Genomic DNA, 27,490 nt, shown 5'->3' on the forward strand with positions numbered 1-27,490 from the left:
TATCTTAATATCTGTGTATATAATATAATTTTCTGTTTTTAAGATTCTTTTATCGTGGATTCTCTACCACAGATTTTTTATGGTGGCTTTCTCTCCATTAGGGTTAGGATGTTTGTTTTCTATTTCTTGTATTTGGACTGCGCTGAGCGTCTTGGATCTGTGGACTTATTGTTTTTACAAAATTTGGAAAAAATTCAGTCATTAATTTTTCAAATATTTTTTACATATTTTTTCTGATTGCTCTCTCCTGTGTGTGCTCACAGCCTTATACATGTTTGCAGCTTTCCAGACCACCAGTGATGGCTGGGAGTTTATGAAAATGTATTTGTTTTCTAGATCTCTCCATGAAATTTCTTGATCGTTTTTTGCTTTCTCCAAGTATTATAGCCTTAGGCAGCTGCAATGTTAGCCTATCCTGATGGTCTGCCACCAAGATAATGATCGATTTTGACAAATTCCCTGGTCATGGGGCTCCCCCATACCCACCTCCAAACTGCCTAGCCTTGGTAGTGCTACCAGCCATGGAGCTGGGGATGGAGGGAAGCAGCCCAAGGCTAAAACTCCACAGACTCCCACTTTTCCTACTAAGGTTTAGTAGTTTTACCTCCTTCTCAGTTTATTGTATACCTTTGGTCACTCCCCAGATTCTGAAATAGTTTTTTTTGCAAATGTTATTTGGTTCTGTTGTTGCTTAGAGTGGGGAAGAATTTGCCAAGTTTCTCTATCAATTCCAGAGGTCCTGCTCCTCATAGATTAATTTTTTTAATGTTAAATCAGTCTTGTGTTCCTGAGATAAACCCCACTTGGTCACAGCATGCTATCCTGGTTATGCATTCTTGGATTTGATTTGCTAAAATTTTGTTAGGAATTTTTGAAAGATATTGTTTTCTAGGTTTCTTTTTATTTTAATATCTTGTTCTGATTTTGATATCAGCCTAATGCCAATGTCATAGAATGAGTTGGGAAGTAACCCCTCCTATGTAATTTTCTGAAAGTTTGTGTAGCTTTGGTATAATTTACTCCTTAAATGTCTGGCAGAGTTCATCACTGAGTTCTTTTTGTGGGAATGTTTATTTTTTACTATAAATTTCATTTCTTACTAGATACAGGCTAGTCAGATTATTTTTAGTGAGATTTGATAATTTGTATTGAATGAAAAAAGTATTCATTTAATCTGTTGTAGAATTTATTGACTTCAAGTTATTCATAATATCCCCTTACAATGCATTTAACATCCTTAACATCTGTAGTGATGTCTTTTCTCTCATTGATAACATCTTCTCCTTTTTTTCTCCTGATTATTCTGATTAGGGACTTACCAAGTTTACTTATCTTCTAAACGAATTAACTTTCAATTTCACATATTTCTTATTTTTCTAGTATTCATTTCATTGAATTCTGCTTTTATTTCCATTTGTCTATTTAATTTGGATTTAATTTGCTCTTTTTTTTCTGGTTTCTTAAGGTGAAAGCTGAGGTCATTGATTTGAGACCATTTTTTCTTTTCTCTCTGTGTGTGTGTGTGTGTGTGTGTGTGTGTGTGTGTGTGTGTGTGTGTGTTTAGTGCTATCAGTTTCCCATTAACCACTGTTTTTGCTATATCCTACAAGTTTGATATGTTTTGTTTTAATTTTCATTCAGTTAAAAAAATTATAATTTTCCTTTTGATTTCATTTACAATCCATTAATTATTTAGAAGTTTGTTGTTTGGTTCCTAGAAACCTCAAGGCTTTTCTGTTATCTTTCTGAATTAATTATATTGTGGACAAGGAAGATGCTTTATGTGATTTGAATCCTTTCAAATTTATTGAAATGTATTACTGTTAAGAATATCATTTACATTTAATGTGACAATTGATATGGTTGGGTTTAAGTCTGTTCTCTTGCTATTTGTTTTTTATTTGTCCCATATAATTTTGTTCCCCTTCCCTCTTTTTCTGCCTTTTGAGTATTTTGTATGACTTAATTTATCCCTTTTGTTGGCTTATTAGATATAACTCTGTTTTTTGTTTTTCAGTGATTGCTTTAGATTTTATAGTATATATTTAATTTATCATGGACTGTCTTCAAGTTATATTATGCCAATTCAAATATAATATGAGACTTATAATGGTATGCTTCTGTTTCTTTCCTTTAGCCTTTGTGTTGTTGTATTCATACATTTTACTTATATATATGTTATAAATCCATTATTCTTTTTGTTTTAGAGAGAGTTAAAAAATAAGAAAACAATTTTTTATATTCAGTTCAAATTTATCATTTTTGGTGGTCTTCATTATTTTGTGCAGCTCTAGATTTACATCTGGTGACATTTTCCTTCTGTTTAAAAGACTTTCTTTAACATTTTTTATAGTGTGGGTCTGCTGGTGATTAATTCATCTCGTATATTTTTAAGTCTTTATTGTTCTCTTCTTTTTGAAAAATGTCTTTGAGTACCATTGTTTCCAACTAGAAGTTTGCTGTCATTCTTATCTTAATATCTGTGTATATATAATATACAATTTTCTCTGTTTTTAAGATTTTTCATGATGGATTCTCTACCACAGATTTTCTACTGTGGATTTCTCTCCATTAAGATTAGGATGTTTGTTTCCTATTTCTTGTGTTTGGGATGTGTTGAGCTTCTTGGATCTGTGGACTTATTGTTTTTACAAAATTTGGAAAAAATTCAGTCATTAATTTTTCAAATATTTTTTCTGATTCCTCTCCTCTCTTCTTTGGGATCCCAAATAATATGTAAAGTAGTCCAACTGAAGTTTTGTGACAGTTTGCTGATGCTCTATTCATTTTCCATTTTTTTCCTCTCCTTTCATTTTATATATATTGTTAGATCTTCAAATTCACTAATTGTATCTTCTTTGGTATCTTGTACTGGTAAATTTATTCAGTGTATTTTTCATCTCTAGAAATTTGATTTAACTCTTTATTTTCCTTGTATCTATTCAATATGCTCAATCTTTCCTTTAGCTTCTTGAATATAGGGAACATAGGATAACTCTCTTAATGTCTTTGTCTATAAATTATATCATTTTGTGTCATTTCTTAGTCTATTTCTAATAACTGATTTTCCTCCTCATTACAGATTGTAACTTTCTGCTTCTTTGCATTCTTGCGAATTTTGTTTAGATTCTATACATTGTGAATTATCTTTTTGGTTTCTGGAAATCTTGTAATCCTATAGATCATCTTAAGCTTAGTTCTGGGATACAGTTCAGTTACTTGGAAGTAGTACGATTTTATTGAGGGTTGCTTTAAACTTTGTTAAGCAGGACCAGATACACCTTCAGTCTGTGGTTAATTTGCCCTCTGCTGAGGCTATACTCTTCTGAGTCCTCTCCAATTTCCTTTGAATTACAAGGTTTTCCACTCTGGTTGATGAGAACACAAAATTTTCCCATCTTTGTGTGAGTTCCTGGAATTGTTCCATCTTCTCATGTTGGGTGGTTCTTTTCCCAGCCTTGACTAATTGCTTCATATGTGTGTGCTGGTCAGTACTTGGTTACAGAATTGAGAACTCTCTGTAGATCTCTGGAGCTTCCTTTTTTTGAAACACACTCCTTCATGGTACTCTGCCCCGTGAACTCTATTTTCTGTAGTCTCCCTGAACCCCCAGCCCTATTTCCTCAAGGAGGGTAATCTGTGGGCTCTGACTAGGTTTCCCCTCCAAGTATTCAAGTATTCTGTGGCTTGGATACACTCTCAAGGTAGTAAGCTAGGAGCAGTTATAGGGTTCATTTGATTTGTTTTCTCTCTTTCAGGGATCATTATCCTGTTCTACCTGATGGCCCATGTCTGAAAATTATTGTCTCATGTATTTTGTCTAGTTTTTTAATTTGGTCAGTTGGGAGGATAAATCTGGTTCTTTTTTCTTCATTTGGGTAGTCAGAAGACCTGAAATTCATATGCACCCAGCAATCAGACTGATATTTTCCAAGGCAGAAGGCAGTCGATTTTACTTTTGTACTGGAACCTTTCAGTGTTTTGGTTTTTTTTTTAACATCTTTATTGGGGTATAATTGCTTTACAATGGTGTGTTAGTTTCTGCTTTATAACAAAGTGAATCAGTTATACATATACATATGTTCCCATATCTCTTCCCTTTCAGTGTTTTTTTATTGGTCTTTTCAGAAATAAAGCTCTGCATGATTTTTGGCCCTTTTGTACCTTTTAAGCCTTAAGTCATAAGTTTTCTTTTACTGATTCTAATCTAGCTTTATTCCTCCTCTTTTCATTTCCCAAACATGCTGCAGACCTTACATTTGTTATTATTCCATTCCCCAGGGTGTGCTTACTCCTTTCTTCACATGTCTAACCATTCTGTACTTTTAGCTTATTTATCACTTCCTTATTAGGGACTTTCCTGACCAAACTATCTGAAACATGACCTCCAACATGTTATTCCATCACGTGATTTTGTAGCACTTGTAAAGGCACTATAATTATCTTTATTTGTTTAATTCTTCATTTCTTTTATTGTACTTATTAATGGCTAATTATCTTATTTGTTTAATATATTTGTTCACTAGAATATAAGCTGTATTGTCTCCTTACCACATAGTAGGCATACATTAAATTTCTGTTGAATACTCTTTATTTAGATAATAAATTTATCCCTATTTTTGTACATAATTTTCATGAATTTTATATTTATCTATAGGAAAAATTAAATTGTTAAACTGGATGGATTTATCTTAATAAGACTTTAAAATTTTTAGCATCATGTCTCTCATTTGTACAAGTAACAATTCTTCCCAACATTTGGTCCCCAACTCAAATGCCACCTGCCTGATTTTTCTCAGTCAAAAGAATTTCTATGTACTATAGTGACAATTTACTGTAGGATAGCACTTTTCACTTTCTAATTTTTTCTTGCCTCTTCTAGGCTATTTCTTGTGAGCAATGACTGTGCACTCTACACTTCTGTATTGCCCACATCTTTTGAGTTAGTGATTATCCTGAGTCTGAATGCTTAAGATACCCTTTTAAAATGATGATTTACATTTTGTAGTATGCTTTCTAACTTACTAAGTGCTTTTAAATTTATTTTCTTATTTAGAGTAATAGAAATTTCTCTGCTGTTAATGGTGTATATTATTGTATACTATAGGTTATGCCTTTTGGTAATAACAGAGTAGCATTTTTCTGCCCAAAATACCAATAAGACCCATATTAAGAAATAATGTAGGATCATGATCTGTGTGCATTCATGGACAAAACATCTCTGTCTCCTTAATACCAAAATGAAATATTTTATCTCTCTGTCCCCAACACATGGCGCACTGCCTAGAACAGAGTAGGTGTACTTGCTCATTAAATATTTAATAAATTAATTATAAATAAAATTGGAACTCAATCAGAGTTTCAGCAGTCTGTGTTTTTTCTAAATTTCTTTGGTACCTCCAATCTCTGGAACAAAACCAACCCCAAGTAAATTTGTAGATAGTCAAAGGCAACAAAATTCATAATACCTTGATTTCTAATTACTTTCCATGATAACTTTGATTCTTTAATACAAGTTGGACATAACTTAGAATTATGATTTATAATAATTTATAATAATTATACATTAGAAGGGAATTTGCAAGCTATCTGGTCTAACATTTTCATCTAATCCATCTTATCTCTTGGCTTTATTACTTACGTATGCATTTGTAGTTATATTGCTCTTCCTTGGGAACTTCAGAGATAGTTTGAGTTCCTTGTTAGGTTGAGAAATATCTGATTTAATGTTCTCATAACAATTTTATTTGACATTTTAATACTAAGGGTAATTATTTTCTCTGAACAGTCTTCAAAGTGTCTTTCTCTGGTTAAATGGAGTGGCATTTATGTACAGTGTTTGCCTAGATAATTATCTAGATGTTTTGTTTTTGTTAATAAATATTTTGTTTTGTTAATAAAACAGTAAATTGAACCACATACTAGTTTTTCATGTTGCAGTACTAAACTAAGTGTAGATTATTTTTATACTCACTAAGATATTAGAAGAGGTTATTAACACATTTCCACCCAAAGCAGTATTATTTATTTAAACTTTAAAAATGTAAACATGGTCCATTTAAATGTTAGCAGCTACTCAATATGTTCTGTAAGATTTAACTTCACATGTTTCTAAATGAGAATGCTCTATGCTTTTCTTGATAAATATGTTTTTATTTATCCTGAAGTCCAGAAAATAGAAATTTCCTTACTAGGAGACCTGCTATAGTTGTAGGTGAATATTGTGGAAGCATGGATGAAAGAAGACAGTCAGATTTCATTACTGAAAAAAATTCATTACAACATATTTGGGGAGAAAATAGAAAAAAGTTTTCTAATGAAGATATGAACCAGCCAACCCCAAACCTTCTATCAGATAACTGTGACTCTTTTATTAGTGAAAATATGATCAACTTATTAAACATAGATCAACAGAAGATAAAGAAAACCTTTGACAAGTGTCATTATGACAGTGCAGTCATTAGTTCTGATAAAAACCATTTCACTGATAGATGCATTAGAAGTATTTTTACAGATCCAGAGTTGACTTCTAGTAATTCTACTTTTAATAAATCAAGTTTTCCAGAAAAGTGTCGACCAAACAAGAATTGTCAGAAAGAGTACAACAATAATGAAAGAAATAATTTTAGTACATCTTTTGAGAAGGATTGTTACCCAGCCAGCTCTGAAAAAAAAGGTTGGTGTTATAGATGGAAAGTGTAATAATCTATTGGGGCTTTTTGTTTGTTTGTTTTCAGTTTTAATGAATATCCGTGTGTGTGTGTGTGTGTGTGTGTGTTTGGGGGAACATGAAATTAAAAATAGAATGACATTCTATTATATGACATTGTGGACCAGTGGCATCCCTCTATATGGGTCATGCTAATAAACTTCAAATTAAAAAATAGAAATCGCCTATGCTAAAGTTTTATTTCAATACATACTTTTATTTTTAAAGGAAAATTTGAAAGTGATTACCAAGAGAAGACATCCCAGAAAAAAAATCAGAAATATTCAGTGAACCATATGTAAGTTTTTAGGTAAATTTGGGGAATGCAAATTGGGATCTAATATAATGCATGTTTAAGGATTAAACTGATACAAAGTGAGGTAGGCATAATGCTGTCTGAGGGTGGGCAGACTGGCCTCAAAAATCAATTGTCAGACCTTGGTAATATCACCCTAGTTGAGAGTTTGGTCCTCATATTCACCAGTGCAAAAATATCTTCTTATCTGAATCATAGTGTTAATTAGATTTGAGAAAACTGACTTATGTGTTCAGGAAATTTATTTACCCACCAGAATGTCAATTTATTAATTTACAATAAGAAATAGGTGACATATATAGGAATGCTTACTGGCATAATTTTCGTACTGAATATTTTTTACTTTTTGGCAGCTTGCCATGGGAAGGTTGCTTGGTTAATATAGAATCAGAACAAGGGAGTAATAGAATTCAAATGTTAATGGCATAAACAAGCATATCAACAATGTATGGGACTGACATTATAGGAAATTAAAGAAGACTTGTCGTTTCAGAATATACCTAACTTTCTCAGTAATAATTATGATTTAATCAAATCTTCGTAATTGAAAATCATGAATTAGAATAGATTTTTATTTTGGAAGTACTTTCTTATGGAAATATGTAAAATATCTGTAATACAAAGAATTATTAGATGCCATTTTTATGGCATTGGCACAACAAATTAATTAAAAAATAGATTCACCACATTTAATAAAATCAACAACTTAGGTTCTTTGTTGTCAAACCTCCAAATGTTCAGAAACTTATGAATGAAAAACAGGATGTTAAAACTTGAATTTTAAAACATATTTTATGAAAGTGATTTAGAACATGGCTTCCAAACCTGTGTGAAGATCCTCATCACTTGAGGGTTTTTTTTTCCCTAATAAATTTATTTATTATTTATTTTTGGCTGCATTGGGTCTTCATTGCTGCACGTGGGCTTTCTCTAGTTGCGGTGAGCAGGGGCTTCTCTTCATTGCAGTGCGCAGGCTTCTCATTGTGGTGGCTTCTCTTGTTGCAGAGCATGGACTCTAGGCATGAGGGCTTCAGTAGTTGTGGCTTGTGGGCTCTAAAGCGCAAGCTTAGTAGTTGTGGCGCATGGGTTTAGCTGCTCTGTGGCATGTGGGATCTTCCCAGACCAGGGATTGAACTCATGTCCCCTGCATTGGCAGGTGGATTCTTAACCACTGCGCCACCAGGGAAGCCCAAGGGGTGATTTTAAAATACAAAATATCAAGTTTGACCTACACAAAATAAATAGGCTCCTTAAGATAGAGCTTATGAATCCTTATCTTTTAAAAAACTTCTCTTATAATTCTGATCTTTAACCAACTTTGGGAATCATAATTTAGAACAATAATTTTCAGAGGGAATAAAACACACTCTAATACTGTCTTATTTAAAACCCTTAGGGGTAATATCCCTTTGGAAGAATTGTGTTCTAAGCAATCATGGGACTTTGGAATTGGTGAGGTAAAGTACATCTTACATTATCTTTCCAATTAAGTAAGTTGTATTATCATGTCTTATTTTAGTATTTAAAATTTACTTTGATTTAAGGTTAGCTCTTTCTGAAAATTTTCTTTTTAGGGTAACTTTTTTTAATATATTTTTTTACTCTGGGGAAATTATAGCTTAGATTGAGAAATAAAATTAACAACATTTCAGAAACTGTAATGTGCCTTATTTTAGTCAAACCAATATAGATGCATTTAACGTTCTTTCTCTAAGTCCTATAAAATTTATTCCAAGATGAAATTTCTTTAGGTTTAATTGTGTTACAGGTGAAAATAGTTATATATTTAAAACATATATAAACACTGGTTACCTAAGTTGTAATTCCTGCTCATAATAAGGGTGTATGATTCAGTCATTCAAAAAACAATACACATTCTTTTCAAGAGCGCATGGGACATTCTCTAGGATAGGTCACATACTAGGACACGGAACAATAAACAGTTAAGGAACAAGCACAAAGATGTAAAATATAGCATAAAAAACCCACAAAAGAGAAGGGAGTAAAAAAATGTAGATATTTTAAAATGTGTTTGAAATTAAATGACTATCAGTTTAAAACAAGTACAGTAAGTCCCCTACATATGAACCTTCAAGTTGAGAACATTCAAAGATGCAAATATGCATTCACATGTCCAATCACATAAATTAATTCATGTGTCTGGCATACATTGTTACATGTATGTGTCTTCTAAAAGTGGTTGTGCTTTTGTGTACTTTACAGTACGGTATAGAGTATAGTAGTACAGTGTCTTTATTTCAAGCCCAGGCTGTCTGGAAGCAAGTATAAAAGCAGTGGTGATGTAGCAGGTACTGCTAAGAAGCACCAATTGATAACAATAGAATTGAAAGCCGAGAGAAAGGCTGAAGAGAGAAAAGAGGAAGAAGAAGTAACTGAAGAACCAAAGAGATTCACAATGCAGGAAATTTGGTAAGGGGATTTTCTTTATTTGAGGAGGCACTGTTAGTTTTTGAGGCAGAGGACCCGAACTTAGTACATGAAAGTTGCAGCAGCCGTTCAGAATGCAATCCAGTGCTACTGTGTCATCTATGATGAGAAAAAAAGAGCTACTACCCGCCAGAAATCACTGGGTCTTTTGTTCAAGAGGGTAGATAGAATTGAATCCAGCAAGGAACCAGAACTTTTGTCATCAATGTCAGGCATGTGTAAAATTGCAGCTTGCCCTCCATCTCTCATTGCTGATGATCCTTCAGCTCTACCATCTCCCACCTCCTCTCCCTCCTCCAGTCAGTAATTATTCTTGCCTGTTCACTCAATGCCAGCCCCTGTATGCCAGCTGTTGTACTGTACTACTGTACTTTTCAAGGTACTGTACTGTAAGCTTAAAAATATTTTCTTTACTTTTGTGTTTGTTTGCTTTTTATGTATTATTTGTGTGAAAAATATTATAAACCTATTACAGTACAGTACTATATAGCTGATTGTGTTAGTTGGGTACCCAGGCTAACATTGTTGAACTTACAAACAAATTGGACTTATGAACGTGCTCTCAGAACAGAACTCATTCATCTGTAGGGGACTTACTGTAGATATAATTATGGGTCAACATATGTGATCCTCGTGGAAACCACAAGTCAAAAGCCTATAATAGCTACACAAAAAGCAAATAGCAGGGAAACCAAGGAATTACTAAAGAACCTCATGAAACCACAATGCTAGAAACAAAAAGAAAAAATGAACAGAGAAGAACTACAGAAACAACTGGAAAACAAGTGATAAAGTGGCCATAAGTACATACCTATCAATAATTACTTTAAATGTCAGTGTTCAATCAAAATACATAGGGTGGCTGATTGGGTAAAAACCAAGACCCTCAATATGCTGCTTACAGGAGACTTTAGGGCAAAAGACACGTACAGAATAAAAGTGAGGGGATGGAAAATGATATTTCATGCAAATGGAAACAACAAGAAAGTGGGAGTAACAATACTCATATCAGACAAAAGAGACTTCACAACAAACGATATAACAAAAGACAAAGAAGGGTATTATATAATGATAAAGGGATCAAACAAGAAGAGGATATTATACTTGTTAACATATTTGTACCCAAAACAGGAGCACCTAAATATATAAATCAAATACTAACTCTTAAAGGAAGAAAGGGACAATAATATAATAATAGTAGGGGACTTTAACACCTAACTGACATCAATGGACAGATTATCCATACAGAAAATCAATAAAGGAAGAGTGGTCTTAAGGACACACTAGACCAGTTAAACTTAGTAGATATCTATGGGACAGTACATCCAAAAACAACAGAATACACATTCCTTTCAATTGAACACAGAACGTTCTCCAGGATAGATCACATACTAGACCACAAAACAAGCCTCAGCAAATTTAAGAGGATAGAAATTGCATCAAGCATTTTTTTCAGAACACAACTGTATGAAACTAGAAATCAACTACAGAAAGAAAAATGGGAAAAGAACAAACACATGAAGACTAAATGACATGCTACTGAAAAGCAAATGGATCAACAATGAAATCAGAAAGGAAATCAGAAAGTACCTTGAGACAAATAAAAATGGAAACAAAACTTTTCAAAATACATGGGATATTGCAAAGTCAGTTCTAAGAAGGAAGTTTATAGCGATATAGGACTTCCTCAGGAAACAAAAATCTCAAACAGCCTACCACCTAAAAGAATTAGAAAAAGAAAAACAGAGATCAAAGTCAGCAGAAGGAAGGAAATAATAAAGATCAGAGAGGAAATAGAGATAAAAAACAATGGAGGGCTTCCCTGGTGGTGCAGTGGTTGAGTCCGCCTGCCGATGCAGGGGATACGGGTTCGTGCCCTGGTCTGGGAAGATCCCACATGCCGCGGAGCAGCTGGGCCTGTGACCCATGGCCGCTGAGCCTGTGCGTCCAGAGCCTGTGCTCCGCAATGGGAGAGGCCACAACAGTGAGAGGCCCGCGTACCGCAAAAAAAAAAACCAAAAAAAAAAACAATGGAAAAGATCAATTAAACTAAGAGCTATTTTTCTGAAAAGATAAACAAAATTGATAAACATTTAGCTGGGTTCACCAAGAAGAAAAGAGAGAAGACTGAAATAAAATAAGAAATGAAACAGGAGAAATAAAAACTGATACCACAGAGATATAAAGAAATTATAAGAGAATTCTCTGAACAGTTATATGCCAGCAAATTGGACAACCTCGAAGAAAGGACAAATTTCTAGAAACATACAGCCTGCCAAGACTGAGTCCAGAAGAAACAACTTTAACAGACCAATCACTAGTAGTGAAATAAAATCTTTAACTTGAAAACTTCCCTACAAATAAAAGTCCAGGGCAAGATGGCTTCACAGGGGAATTTTACCAAACATATGAAGAAGAACTAATACTTATCCTTCTCAAACTATTCCAAAAAGTGGAAGAGTAGGTAACACTCCCCAATTCATTCTACAAGGCCACCATTACACTGATGCCAAAACCAGACAAAGACAGTACGAAAAAGAAAATTACAGGCCAAATATATATATACATATATATATATATATATATTTTTTTTTTTTTTTTTTTTTTTTTGCGGTACATGGGCCTCTCACTGTTGTGGCCTCTCCCATTGCGGAGCACAGGCTCTGGATGCACAGGCTCAGTGGCCATGGATCATGGGCCTAGCCGCTCCGCAGCATGTGGGATCTTCCCGGACCGGGGCACAAACCCGTGTCCCCTGCATCGGCAGGTGGACTCTCAACCACTGCGCCACCAGGGAAGCCCAGGCCAAATATTTTTGATGAATATAGACAGCAGAATCCTCAACACAATATTAGCAAGCCAAATCCAACAATATATAAACAGGATCATACACCATAATCAAGTTGGATTCATTCCAGGGTCAAAAGGATGGTTCAACATTTGCAAATCAACCAGTGTGGTATATCACATTAGCAAAAGGAAAGATAAAAATCACATGATCTCAATATATGCAGAAAAAGCATTTGATAAAATTCAACATCCATTCATGGTAAAAACTCTCATCAAAGTGGGTATAGAGGGAAAATATTTCAACATAATAAAGTCTATTTGTGACAAACCTATGGCCAATGTCATACTCAATGGTGAAAAATTGAAAGCCATCTCACTAAATTCAGGAACAAGATAGGGATGTTCACTCTTGCTGCTTTGATTTACCATAGTACTGGAAGCCCTAGCCACAGAAATGAGACAAGAAAAAGAAATGAAAGTTATCCAAATTGGAAGGAAAGAGGTAAAATGGTCATTAGTTGCAGATGACATGATACTTTATATAGAGAACCCTAAAGTCTCACACAAAAACTACTAGAACTAATAAATGAATGCAGCAAGGTAGCAGGATACAAGAGAAAGTTTTTAAAAGTCCCATTTAAAAATCACACCAAAAAGAATAAAATACCTAGGAATAAACTTAAGAAGATGAGAAACCTATACTCTGAAAACTATAAAACATTGATGAAGGAAATTGAACATGATACAAAGAAATGGAAAGGTATCACATTTGTGGCTTTGAAGAATTAATATTGTTAAAATGGCCATACCACCCAAAGCAATCTATAGATGTCATGTAATCCCTATCAAACACTCACGACATTTTTCACAGGACTAGACCAAATAATCCTAAAATTTATATGGAACCACAGAAGACCCTGAGTTGCCAAAGCACTCGAGAAAAAGAACAAAGCCAGAGGAATTACCCTCTCAGACTTCAGAGAATACAACAAAACTGAAGTATTCAAAACAGCATGGTACTGGCACAAAAACAGACACATAGATAAATGGAACAGAATAGAGAGCCCAGAAAGAAACCCACAGAACTGTGGTAAATTAATCTATGACAGAAGAGGCAAGAATATACAATGGAGAAAAGAAAATCTCTTCAACAAGTGGTGCTGGCCAAACTAGACAGCTACACATAAAATAATGAGATTAGAACATTTCCTCACACCATATTCAAAAATAAACTCAAAATGGTTTAAGACCTAAATATAAGACATGAAACAATAAAACTCCTAGAAGAGAACATAGGCAGAATACCCTTTGACATAAATTGTAGCAATATTTTGGGGGGTTTGTCTCCTAAGGCAAAAGAAATAAAATCAACAATAAATAAATGGGACCTAATTAAATTTAAAAGCTTTTCCACAGCGAATAAAACCATCGGCAAAATGAAAAGCCAACCAGCAGAATGGGAGAAAATATTTAGAAATGATGCAATCAACAAGGGATTAATATCAAAAAATACATAAACAGCTCATACAACTCAATATCAAAAAAACCAAATAACCAATCAAAAAATGATCAAAGACCTGAACAGACTTTTTCTTCAAAGAAAACATACAGATGGCCAACAGGCCCATGAAAAGATGCTCAACATCACTAATTATTAGAGAAATGCAAATCAAAACAGCAATGAGATATCACCTCACAACTGTCAGAATGGCTATCATCAAAAAGTCTACAAATAACAAGTGTTAGAGAGGATGTGGAGAAAAGGGGACACTTGTACACTGTTGGTGAGAATGTAAATTGGTGCAGCCACTATGGAAAACAGTATGGAAGTTCTTTAAAAAACTAAGAATAGAGTTAACATATGATCCAGCAATCCCACTTTAGTATATATATCAGGAGAAAAAGAAAACACTAACTTGCAGTTACATGTGCCCCAAAATTTATAGCAGCACTATTTATACTAGCCAAGACATGGAAGCAACCCTAGTGCCCATCAACAAAGTAATGTATAAAGAAGATGTGGGAGATAAACACACACACACACACACACACACACACACACAAAATGGAACATTACTTAGCCATTTGCAGCAATGTTGATGACCCTATGGTCCTAGAAGATATTATGCTTTCTGAAATAAGTCAGGCAGAGAAAGAAAAATAGTGTATGATATCATTTATGTGTAGAATCTAAAACATAATACATATGAATGCATATGCAAAACAGAAATAGACTCACAGATATAGCAAACAAACTTGTGGTTACCAGTGGGGATAGGAAAGCAGGGAGGAACAAATTAGGGGTGTGGGGTTAATAGATACAAACGACTAAGTATAAAATAGATAAGCAACAAGGATGTATTGTATAGCACTGGTAATTAGCACAATTATCTTGTAATAACTTATAATGGAGTATAATCTGCAAAAATACTGAATTACTATGCTATACACCTAATCTAAATAATATTGTAAATCAACTATATTTCCATTAAAAACTGCTTTCCAAGATTCTGTTAGATTTCAGTAATTAATACAGTAAATAAAATCGGAATAAAACTGAATTATGTATTAATTTTCCTTCTGTTTGATAATCAGTGAAAATAAATATTGTTTACCATCAAAAGAGAGAGAGAGAATGAGCTGCTAGAGAGATTTGGGAGTACTCAAAGAAAGGTGTCATAGGAAAGAAAAATGGGAGAGATTTTTAAGGAAGGGAATGTGGTCAGTAATATTAGATGCTATCCTGTTACTCCTTTAAATAACTCATATTTTCTAAATAAGAATAATATAGATATATCCTCTTAAAGAACGAATCATGAGCAGGTTAGAATCCTTAAAAAACAATCTCTACATCTATGGCAGCTTGAATGTGTCTAGAGCAAGTCAGAAAAGAAAATAAGCTCACTGGTAGAACCTGAAGGGTATCAGGTGCTATGAGTTCTTTAGGTAGAGCAGCCATCAGCTTTTAATTTGTGATGCCTAGACAGGGCTAAAGGCATAGTGGAACCCTGGCTAAAATCTTAAATTTTACAAGAGAGACCAAGGCAGGAGTCACAATAAGAGAGGAAGAAAAGGATTGGAGCAGTAGAGGAGCTGAGCTATACCTGCCTACTGGTTGGGAAACTTTGGGACAGGTAATTCCTACTGAGGCAGAATTAATGAAGAGATAGCAAACAAGCAAACCAAACCCAAAAATCAAACCAAACAAAAACTCCTCTTGGATGGCAGATAGTAGGGTATGGGTAATTAGGGGTGTTCCAAGATCCTTTGTTGGATGTGGAATGGAATAGGAAAGAAGAACATCTTGGAGGATATAATAATTTTTTTTTCCGGTTTTCCCAATGAGTTTTATTTGGGCAGACCTGGGGACAGGGAGGGCCTGCGTCTAAAAGAAGGTGTTGGGCCTCTTAGTGGTGAGGTGTGGCTTGTGCTGGCAACAGAGAACCCTGTAGGGCAGTGGGAACTTGATCTTGGAGTCGTGGAACTGCTTGACTGCTGGTCGACAGCACTTGCTGGCTGCAATCTCTTCTGTTTTTGTGATCTGGATCGAGTGGGCCCAGGCGCGGTGCCAGGTGCCCATGTCTTGGTAGCACTGGGTGACCGCACTGGCTGTGGTCAGGTCCCGGTACTCTCAGTGCTGCGGAAGTCATAGCGCAACCAGAAGCCAAAGTTCTTCACCCGCAGGGGCGATTTCTCCAACACCTGTCTGCAGTAGACAATTTCCCCTGAATACTCTCATCTTCTTCAGCTGAGACACAAAGTACCAGAAACAGGACTTGGCAACATGATTAGGTGCAAAGATGCACATGCAGTAGAGGGGAGACATGCCGCATTTGGGGGTCAGCAGGCAGTGCCCCACCACCTTGTATTCTGGAAGTGTGCCCGAGGCCTTCATGGTGTTCTATACGTGCTTGCTGCCACCCTCAAAAAGGAAACTACTTTATTATTTTTATGGAGGTATAACTGAATATAACAGTTATTTAAAGTGTACTACATAGTGATTTGATATGTGTACCCACTGTGAAAAGATCGCCACAATAAGTCTAGTTAACATGGATCACCACACAGTTACAAATTCTTTTTCTTTGGATGAGAAATTTTAAGATATACTCTCTAGAAACTTTCAAATATAAAATACAGTATTATTAACTATAGTCGCCATCCTGTACGTTACATCACCAGGACTTATTTATTTTATAATCGTAAGTTTCTACATTTTTACCACATTGGCTAATTTTGCCCATACCCCACCCCCCGACTCTAGGAACCACTAATCTATTCTATTTATGATTTTTTTTCAGATTACATGTATAAGTGAGATCATATGGTATTTTTCTTTCTCTGCCTGACTTATTTCACTTAGCATGGTGCCCTCAAGGTCCATCCATGTTGTTGCAGTTGGCAGGATTTCCTTACTTTTTATGGCTGAATAGTATTCCATTGTGTTTGTATATATAGATATATATACCACATCTTCTTTATTCATCCATTGATGGACACGTAGGTTGTTTCCATGTCTTGGCTATTGTAAATAATGATTCAGTGGACATGGTGGTGAGGATAATATTTTTGAGTTAGTGTCTCCTTTTCCTCGGAAAAATACCAGAAGTGGAATTGCTCAATCATATGGTAGTTCTATTTTTAACTTTTTCTTCCAGTTTTATTGAGATATAATTGACATACAGCATGTATGAGTTTAAGGTATACATCATAATGATTTGACTTACATGCGTCATGAAATTATTAGCACAATAAGTACAGTGAACATCCGTCATCTCATACAGATACAAAATTAAAGAAATAGAAAAAAATTCCTTGTGATGAGAACTCAGGATTTACCCTATTTTTAATTTTTTTGAGGAAACCTCATTCTGTTTTTCGGTAGCAGCTGAACAATTTACATTGCCACCAATAGTGCACCTGGGTTCCCTTTTCTCCACATCCTTGCCAAGGCTTGTTTTTGCTTATATTTTTGATGCTAGCTATTCTCACAGATGTGGTTTTGATTTGAATTTCCTTGATGATTCATTTTGTTAAGCATCTTTTTCTGTACCTGTTGGCTGCCTGTAGATCTTCTTTGGAAAAATGTCTGTTCAGGTTGTCTGCCCATTTTTTAGTGGGATTGTTGTTTTTTCACTCTGAGTTATATGAGTTATTTATATATTTTGGCTTATCAGATATATGATTTACAAATATTTTCAGATATATGATATATATATATCAGATATATGATTTACAAGTATTTTCTTCCATTCAGTAGGTTAGCTTTTCAATTTTTTGATGGCTTCCTCTTCTGTGAAAAGCTTTTCAGTTTGATGTAGTCCCACTTGTTTATATTTGCTTTAGTTGCCTTTGCTTTTGGTGTCAAATTCAGAAAATCATTGCCAAGATGGTTGTCAAAGATTTTGCCACTTGTGTATTTTTCTAGTAGTTTTTTGGCTTCAGGTCTTATATTCAAGTCTTTAATACATTTTGAGTTAACTTTTATGTATGATATAAGATAGGGGTCCATTTTTCATTCTTTTGTGTGTAGCTGTTCAGTTTTCCCAGCACCGTTTATTGAAAGGACTGTCCTTTCTCCATTGTATATTCCTGGCTCCTTTGTCATAAACTGATTGACCAAATATGTATGGGTTTATTTCTGGGCTTTCTTTTCTGTTCCATTGGTCTATGTGTCTGTTTTTATGTCAATATCATACTGTTTTTATGTCAACATCATACTGTTTTGATTACTATATCTTTAATATTGTTTGAGATTATGAAATATGATGCCTCCAGCTCTGTTCTTTTTTCTCAATATTGTCTTCGCCATTTGGGTTTTGTTGTGGTTCCATACCAATTTTATGATTTTTTTTTTCTATTTCTGTGAAAAATATCATTGGAATTTTCACAGGGATTGCATTGAATATGCAGATGACTCTGACTAGAATGGGCATTTTAACAATATTAATTATTCCAGTTCATTATCATGGACTATCTTTCCATTTATTTGTGTCTTCAATTTCTTTTATTAATGTCCTATAGTTTTCAGCATACAGGTATTTCACCTCTTTGGTTAAACTTACTTCTAGGTATTTTATTCTTTTTGATACAATTGTAAATAAGATTGTCTCCTTAATTTCTTATTCTGATAGTTCATTGTTAGTGTATAGAAATGCAACTTATTTTTGCATATGGTTATGTATCCTTTACCCGAGTTTATTGTACAGTTTTTTTGGCAACAGTGGAATCTTTAGCGTTTTCTATATATAATATTGTGTTATAAGCAGATACAGACAATTTTAATTGTTCCTTTCAGTTTAGAATACTTTTTCTTTCTTTTTCTTTTCTTTTTCTTGTCCATTGACTCTAGCAAATATTACCAATATTATGTTGAATAAAAGTGGTGAGAGTGGGCATCTTTCTCTTGTTCCTGATCTTGGAGAAAAAGCTTTCAGCTTTTCATCATTGAATGTGATATTAGCTGTAAGCTTGTCATACATGGCCTTTATTATGTTGAGGTACATTCTCTTTACACTCTTTTGTTACAAATTTTTAGACATAGATGGATGTGAATTTTTGCAAGTGCTTTTTGTGCATTCATATCAATGATTATATGATTTTTACCCTTCATTTTGTTAATATGGTATATCTCATTGACTGATTTGTGTTATGTTGAACCATCCTTATCCTTGGAATAAATCCTACTTGATCATGCTGTATGATTCTTTTAATGTATTGTTGAATTCAGTTTGTTAATATTTTGTTGAGGATTTTTGAATCTATGTTCATCAGGGTTATTGGCCTGTAATTTTCTTTTCTTGTCTGGTTTTTGTATCAAGGTAATGCTGGTTTTATAAAAGGAGTTTTGAAGTGTTTCCTCATCTTCTGTTTTTTGGAAGAGTTTGAGAAAGATTTATATTAACTTTCTTTAAATATTTGGTAGAATTCATCAGTGAAGTCATTGGTCCTAGACTTGTTTGTTGGGAAGTATTTGATTACTGATTTGTTCTTCTTACTAATTATCAGTCTGTTCATATTTTCTATTTCTTCATGGATTAGTCTTGTAGGTTGTAGTTTCTAGGAATTTTCCATAAATTCTAGGTTGTCCACTTTGTTGGTGTTCAGAGTACTGTCTTATGATCACTTGTATTTCTGTGGTATCAGTTGTAGTGTCTCCTCTTTCATTTATGATTTTATTATTTGAGTCCTCTCTTTTTTTGTTGTTGTTGTGTCTAAATAAGTTTGTTAATTTTGTTTTATCTTTTCAAGAAAGCAGTTCTTAGTTTTATTTATCTTTTCTATTATCTTTTTATTTTCTATTTTATTTATTTCTGCTCTGAAATTTGTTATTTTATTTCATCTACTATGTGTAGGCTCAGTTCATTCTAATTCTAGTTCCTTGAGGTGTAAAGTTACTTTGTTTATTTGAGATCTTTTGTTTATTGATGTAGGCATTTATCACCATGAATTTCCCTTTTAGAACTGTTTTTGCTACATCCCTTAGGCCTTGTTATGTTGTTATTTCCATTTTCATTTGTCTCAAGATATTTTTTTCTCTTTTGATTTCTTCTTTAACCCATGGTTGTTCAGGAGCATTTTGTTTAATCTCCACATGTTTGAATTTTCCAATTTTCCTCTTGTAATTGATTTGTAGTTTAATACCATTGTAGTTGGAAAACATGCTTGATATTATTTCAGTCTTTAAAAAGAATTTGAAACTTGTTTGTTTTTTGATATTGAGCTCCATGAGCTGTTTGTATATTTTGGAGATTAATCATTTGTTGTTTCATTTGCAAATATTTACTCCCATTCTGAGGGTTGTCATTTTGTCTTGTTTATGGTTTCCTTTGCTGTGCAAAAGCTTTTACGTTTAATTAGGTCCCATTTGTTTATTTTTATTTTCATTGCCCTAGGAGGTGGGTCAAAAAAGATCTTGCTGTGATTTATGTCAAAGAGCGTTTTTCCTATGCTTTCCTCTAAGAGTTTTATAGTGTCTGGTCTTACATTTAGGTCTTCTATCTGTTTTGAGTTTATTTTTGTGTATGGTGTTAGAGAGTGTTCTAATTTCATTCTTTCACGTGTAGCTGTCCAGTTTTCCCAACACAACTAACTGAAGAGGCTGTCTTTTCTCCATTGTGTGTTCTTGCCTCCTTTGTCATAAATTAGGTCACTATATGTGCATGGGTTTATCTCTGGTCTTTCTATCCTTTGCCATTGATCTATATTTCTGTTTTTGTGCCAGTACCATATTGTCTTGATTACTGTAGCTTTGTAATATAGTTTGAAGTCAGGGAGCCAAATTCCTCCAGCTTCGTTTTTCTTTCTCAAGATTACTTTGGATATTCAGGGTCTTTTGTGTTTCCACATGAATTGTAAAATTTTTTGGTCTAATTCTGTGAAGAATGCCATTGATAATTTGATAGGGATTGCATTGAATCTGTAGGTTGCTTTGGGTAGTATAGTCATTTTCACAGTATTGAGTCTTCCAATCCAAGAACATGGTATATTTCTCCATCTGTTTATGTCATCTTTGATTTCTTTCATCAGTGTTTTATAGTTTTCTGAGTATAGTTTTTATAGTTTTCTAAGTCTTTCACCTCCTGATGTAGGGTTTTATGTTTTTCTTTTTTTAATACATTGATTGATTGATTGATTGATTTTTGGATGCATTGGGTCTTCGTTGCTGTGTGTGGGCTTTCTCTAGTTGCAGAGAGCAGGGGCTACTCTTCGTTGAGGTGTGCAGGCTTCTCATTATGGTGGATTCTCTTGTTGTGGAGCATGGGCTATAGGTGCACAGGCTTCAGTAGTTGTGGCACATGGGCTCAGTAGTTGTGGCTCACAGGCTTTGTTGCTCTGCGGCATGTAGGATCTTCCTGGAGCAGGGCTCGAACCTATGTCCCCTGCATTGGCAGGTGGATTCTTAACCACTGTACCACCAGGGAAGTCTCCCTTAGGTAGGTTTATTCCTAGGTATTTGATTCTTTTTGTTGCAATGTTAAGTGGGATTGTTCCCTTAATTTCTCTTTCTGATTTTTCATTGCTAGTGTATAGGAAAGCAAGAGATTTCTGTGCATTTATTTTGTATCCTGCAACCTTACCAAATTCATTGATTAGTTCTAGTAGTTTTCTGGTGGCATCTTTAGGATTTTCTATGTATAGTATTTTATCATCTGCAAACAGTGAAAGTTTTACTTCTTCTTTTCCAATTCGTATTCCTTTAATTTCTTTTTCTTCTCTGATTGCCGTGGCTAGGACTTCCAAAACTATGTTGAATAAGAATGGTGATATTGGACATCCTTGTCTTTTTCCTGATCTTAGTAGAAACACTTTCAGTTGTTTACCATTGAGTATGATGTTTGCTGTGGGTTTGTCATGTATGGCCTGTATTATGTTGAGATAGGTTCTGTCTATGCCCACTTTCTGGAGAGTTTTTATCATAACTTGGTGTTGAATTTTGTCAAAAGATTTTTATGCATCTATTGAGATGATCATATGGTTTTTTTTAATTTGTTAATATGGTGTATCAAACTTGTTGTTTTGCATATATTGAAGAATCCCTGGGATAAATCCCACTTGATGTGGTGTATGATCCTATTAATATGTTGTTGGATTCTGTTTGCTAGTATTTTGTTCAGGATTTTTGCATCTATGTTCATCAGTCATACTGGTCTATAATATTTTGTGTGTGATATCTTTTTTTTTTTTGCGGTACACGGGCCTCTCACTGTTGTGGCCTCTCCCGTTATGGAACACAGGCTCCGGACATGCAGGTTCAGCAGCCATGGCTCACAGGCCTAGCTGCTCCGTGGCATGTGGGATCTTCTCGGACTGGGGCACAAACCTGTGTCCCCTGCATTAGCAGGCAGACTCTCAACCACTGCGCCACCAGGGAAGCCCTGTGATATCTTTTTCTGATTTTGGTATCAGGGTGATGGTGGCTTTGTAGAATGAATTTGGGGGTGTTCCTCCCTCTGCAATATTTTGGAAGAGTTTGAGAAGGATAGGTGTTACGTTTTCTCTAAATGTTTGATAGAATTCGCCTGTGAAGCCATCTGGTCCTGGACTTCTGTTTGTTGGAAGATTTTTAATTACAGTTTAAATTTCATTACTTGTGATACTTTCTGTTTATACTTTCTAATTCTTCCATGTTCAGTCTTGGAAAATTGTAGCTTTCCAAGAATTTGTCCATTTCTTTGTGACTGTCCATTTTATTGGCATATAGTTGTTTGTAGTAGTCTCTTATAATCCTTTGTAGTTTTGTGGTGTTGGTTGTGATTTCTCCTTTTTCATTTCTAATTTTATTGATTTGCGACCTCTCCCTTTTTCTCTTGATGAGTCTGGCCAAGGGTTCAATTTTGTTTATCTTCTCAAAGAATCAGCTTTAGTTTTATCGATCTTTGCTGATGTTTTCTTCGTTTCTGTTTCATTTATTTCTGCTCTGATCTTTATGATTTCTTTCCTTATACTGTCTTGGGTGTTCTTTGTTCTTCTTTCTCTAGTTGCTTTAGGTGTAGGGTAGATTGTTTATTTGAGATTTTTCTTGTTTCTTGAGGTGAAATTGAATTGCTATAAACTTCCCTCTCAGAACTTATTTTGCTGCATTTCAGAGGTTTTAGGGGGTATGTTTTCATTTTCATTTGTTTCTGTGTATTTTTTAATTTCTTCTTTGATTTTTCAGTGATATCTTGGTTATTTCATACTGCACTGTTTAGCCTCCATGTATTTGTGTTTTTTATAGTCTTTTTCCTGTAATTGATTTCCAGTCTCATAGCATTGTGGTCAGAAAAGATGCTTGATACAATTTCAATTTTCTTAAATTTTCTGAGGCTTGATTTGTGACCCAAGAAATGTTCCGTTTTCACTTGGGAAGAAAGTGTATTCTACCACTTTTGGGTGGAATGTTCTATAAATAATAATTAAACCTATCTGGTTTATTTTGTCATTTAAACCTTGTGTTTCTGTATTTATTTTCTCTTTGGATGATCTGTCCATTGGTGTAAGTGGGGTGTTAAAGTCCCCTACTATTATTGTATTACTGTCGATTTCCACTTTCATGGTCGTTAGCGTTTGCCTTCTGTATCGTGGTGCTCCTTTGTTGGGTACATAAACATTTATAATTGTTATATCTTTTTCTTGGATTTATCTCTTGATCATTAGGTAATGTCCTTCCTTATCTCTTGTAACATTCTTTATTTTAAAGTCTATTTTATCTGATATGAGTATTGCTACTCCAGTTTTCTTTTGATTTCCATTTGCATGGAATATCTATTTCCATCCCTTCATTTTCAGTCAGTATGTGTCCCTCGTTCTGAAGTGAAGACAGGATATATATGGGTCTTGTTTTTGTATCCATTCAGCCAGTCTGTATCTTTTGGTTGGGACATTTAATCCATTTACATTCAAGGTAATTACTGATATGTATTTTCCTATTACCATTTTCTTAATTGTTTTGGGTTTGTTTTTGTGGGTCTTTTTCTTCTCTTGTGTTTCCCACCTAGAGAAGTTTCTTTAACATTTGTGGTTAAATGGTTTGGTGGTGCTGAATTCTATTAGCTTTTTCTTGTCCTAAAAGCTTTTGACTTCTCCATTGAATCTGAATGAGATCCTTGCTGGGTAGATTAATATTGGTTGTAGGTTATTCTTTTTCATCACTTTAAGTATATCCTGCCACTCCCTCTGGCCTGCAGAGTTTCTGCTAAAAAATCAGCTGATAACCTTATGGGGACTCCTTTGTATGTTATTTTTTGTTTTTCCCTTGCTGCTTTTAATATTTTTTTCCTTGAATTTAATTTTTGTTAGATTGATTAATATGTGTCTTAGTGTGTTTGCCCTAGGGTGTATCCTTTATGGGACTCTCTGTGCTTCCTGGACTTGGGTGACTATTTCCTTTCCCATATTAGGGAAGTTTTCCACCATAAGCTCTTCAAATATTTTCTCAGACCCTTTGTTTTTCTCTTCTTCTTCTGGGACCCCTATAATTCAAATGTTGGTGTGTTTAGTGTTGCCCCAGAGGTCTCTGAGATTGTCTTCAATTCTTTTCATTCTTTTTTCGTTATTCTGCTTCTCGGCAGTTATTTCCACCATTTTGTCTTCCAGCTCACTTATTTGTTCTTCTACCTTGGTTATTCATTTCTTCCAGTGTATTTTTCATTTCAATTATTGTGTTGCTCATCTCTGTTTATTTGTTCTTTAGTTCTTCTAGATCTTTGTTAAACATTTTTTGTGTTTTCTCAATCCGTGCCTCCATTCTATTTCTGAGATTCTGGATCATCTTTACTATCATTACTTTGAATTATTTTTCAGGTAGATTCCCTATTTTCTCTTCATTTATTGGTCCTGTAAGTTTTTACTTTGCTCCTTCATCTGTGACATATTTTTTTGCCATCTCATTTTTTTTTTCTTTATGGGTGGGATTGTGTTCCTATCTTAGTGGTTGTTTGGCCTGAGGCTTCCAACAGTGGAGTGTGTAGGCTGTTGAGTAGAGCTAAGTCTTGGTGCAGAGATGAGACCTCTGGGAGACCTCACTCCAATGAATATTCCCTGGGGTCTGAGGTTCTCTGTTAGTCCAGTGGTTTGGACTCAGAGCTCCCATCACAGGAGCTTCAGCCCAACCCCTGACTAGTGAACCAAGATCCTTTTAGAGGAATGATATGCATCCAAATTTTAAGCCTCTCTGTCCAGAAGTTCCTTAACTTCAGTCAAGTTCTTTAATCTGGAGAACCACTTGCCAGGCGCTTCCCAGACCCCCTCTCTGTGACCGCCAAACTTCTTTTTCCTCCAGACCCTTTAAACTGCCTCTAGGTATTTTTCTGATTTCCTCTTTCCATTGGTTGTTTAGTAGGATATTGTTTAGCCTCTATGTGTTTGTGTTTTTTTACAGTTTTTTTCTTTTAGTTGATTTCTAATCTCATAGTGCTGTGGTCAGAAAAGATGCTTGATATGATTTCAATTTTCTTAAATTTCCTGAGGCTCACTTTGTGGCCCAGTGATCAGTTCTGGAGAATGTTTCATGTGCACTTGAGAGGAATGTGTATTCTTCTGCTTTTGGATGGGATGCTCTGTAAATATCATTTAAGTCCACTTGGTCTAATGTGTCATTTAAGGCCTGTGTTTCCTTATTGATTTTCTGTCTGAATGATCTGTCCACTGATGAAATTGGGGTGTTAAAGTCCCCCACTAATATTGTGTTCCTGTCGATTTCTCCCTTTATGGCTGTTAATATTTGTCTTATATATTGAGGTGCTCTTATTTGGGTGCATATATATTTACGATTTTTATATCTTCTTCTTGGATTGTTCCCTTGATCATTATGTAATGTCTTTCTTTGTCTCTTGTAAAGTCTTTATTTTAAAGTGTATTTTGTCTGATATGAGTATTGTGACTCCAGCTTTCTTTCGATTTTCATTTGCATGGAACACTTTTTCCATCCCCTAATTTTCAGTCTGTATGTGTCCCTAGATCTGAATTGGGTCTTTTGTAGACAGAAGATATATGGGTCTTGTTTTCATATCTGTTCAGCCAGTCTCTGTCTTTTGGATGGAGCAATTAATCTGTTTACATTTAAAGTAATTATTGATATATATGTATTTATTGCCATTTTGTTAATTGTTTTGTGTTTGTTTTTATTGGTCTTTTTTCTTCCCTTCCTCTTTCATTCTCTTCTCTTGTGATTTGATGGCTAACTTTAGTGTTGTGTTTGCATTGCTTATTCTGCTTTATGTGTGTATCTATTGTAGATTTTCAGTTTGCAGTCACCATGGGGTTTTGATATATCAGTCTATATATAAGCAAGATTGTTTTAAGTTGCTTGTCTTTTCATTTCAAATGCCTTTCCAATATCCTGCATTTGTGCTCTCCTCTTCTCACAATTGCTGGTTTTGATACCATATTTTGTACGGATGATTTCCTACATTTACTGTTTGTTTGCCTTTACCAGTGAGCTTTTCCATTAGTAATTTTCCCATTTTTAGTTGTGGCTTTTTCTTTTCTGCTTAGAGAAGTTCCTTTAGCATTTGTTGCAAAGCTCGTCTGGTGGTGCTGAATTCTCTTAGCTTTTGCTTCTCCGTAAAGCTTTTGATTTCTCCATTGAATCTGAATTAAAGCCTTGCTCAGTAGAGTATTCTTGGTTGTAGGTTTTTCCCTTTCATCACTTTAATATATTGTGCCACTCTCTTCTCGCCTGCAGAATTTCTGCTGAGAAATCAGCTGTTAACCTTATGGGAGTTCCCTTCTATGTGTTGCTTTTCCCTTGTTGCTTTTAGTATTTTTTCTTTATCTTTAATTTTTGTCAATTTGATTACTGCGTGTCTCGGCATGTTTCTCCTTGGGTTTATCCTGCCCAGGACTCTCTGTGCTTCCTGGACTTGGGTGGCTATTTCCTTTCCCACGTTAATGAAGTTTTCGACTATAATCTCTTCAAATATTTTCTCGGGTCCTTTCTCTCTCTCTTCTCCTTCTGGGACCCCTGTAATGCAAATGTTGGTGCATTTAATGTTGTCCCAGAGATCTCTTTGGCAGTCTTCATTTCTTCTCATTCTTTTTTCTTTATTCTGTTCTGCAGCAGTGATTTCCACCATTCTGTCTTCCAAGTCACTTATTCATTCTTCTGCCTCAGTTATTCTGCTATTGATTCCTTCTAGTCTATTTTTCACTTCAGTTATTGTTCATCTCTGTTTGTTTGTTTTTAATTCTTCCAAGTCTTTGTTAAACATTTCTTGAACCTTCTCAATCCTTGCCTCCATTCTTTTTCCAGCATCTTGGATCATCTTCACTATCAGTATTCTGAATTCTTTTTCCAGCAGATTGCCTATCTCCACTTCTCTTAGTTGTTCTTCTGGGGTTTTATCTTGTTCCTTCATCTGGGAGGTATTCCTCTGCCTTCTCATTTTGTCTAACTTTCTGTGATCGTAATTTCTGTTCCACAGGCTGCAGGATTGTAGTTCTTGCTTCTGTCTGTCCTCTGGTGGTTAAGGGTGTGTAAGAGGTTGTGAGGTTTCCTGATAAAGGGACTCCACTGGTGAGTGGAGCTTGGTATTGCCCCTCTGGTGGGCAGGGCCATGCTCAAGAAAACTTTAAGCAGCCTGTCTGCTGATGGGTGGGGCTGTGTTCCTGCCCTGTTTGTTGTTTGGCCTGGGGCACCCAAAACTTTTGGGTGGGGCTAATGGCAGCCTCTGGGAGGGCTTACACTAAATGATTACTCCCCAGAACTGCCACTGCCAGTGTCTTTGTCCCCACAGTGAGCCACA

General features: G+C 34.9%; 1 protein-coding gene and 1 pseudogene across 2 annotated transcripts in view; one reads left to right on the top strand and one right to left on the bottom strand.

Annotated features, from left to right (window-relative positions):
* The window catches only part of REDIC1 (regulator of DNA class I crossover intermediates 1), a gene marked incomplete at its 3' end in the record, with an annotated part of 72,885 nt that overhangs the window by 25,242 nt on the left and 20,153 nt on the right, over nt 1-27,490 (top strand). Inside the window, 3 exon segments of the mRNA XM_082666923.1 lie at nt 6,168-6,676; nt 6,938-7,007; nt 8,422-8,482. Coding sequence (XP_082523049.1) covers nt 6,168-6,676; nt 6,938-7,007; nt 8,422-8,482 — 640 coding nt within the window.
* On the bottom strand, nt 15,624-16,158 carry LOC309830399 (large ribosomal subunit protein eL20-like; annotated as a pseudogene). Its single transcript has one exon. The product of its transcript is annotated as a large ribosomal subunit protein eL20-like (transcript).

This window comes from Grampus griseus (assembly GCF_964374135.1).
Source record: "Grampus griseus genome assembly, chromosome: 11".
Classification (NCBI taxonomy): domain Eukaryota; kingdom Metazoa; phylum Chordata; class Mammalia; order Artiodactyla; family Delphinidae; genus Grampus; species Grampus griseus.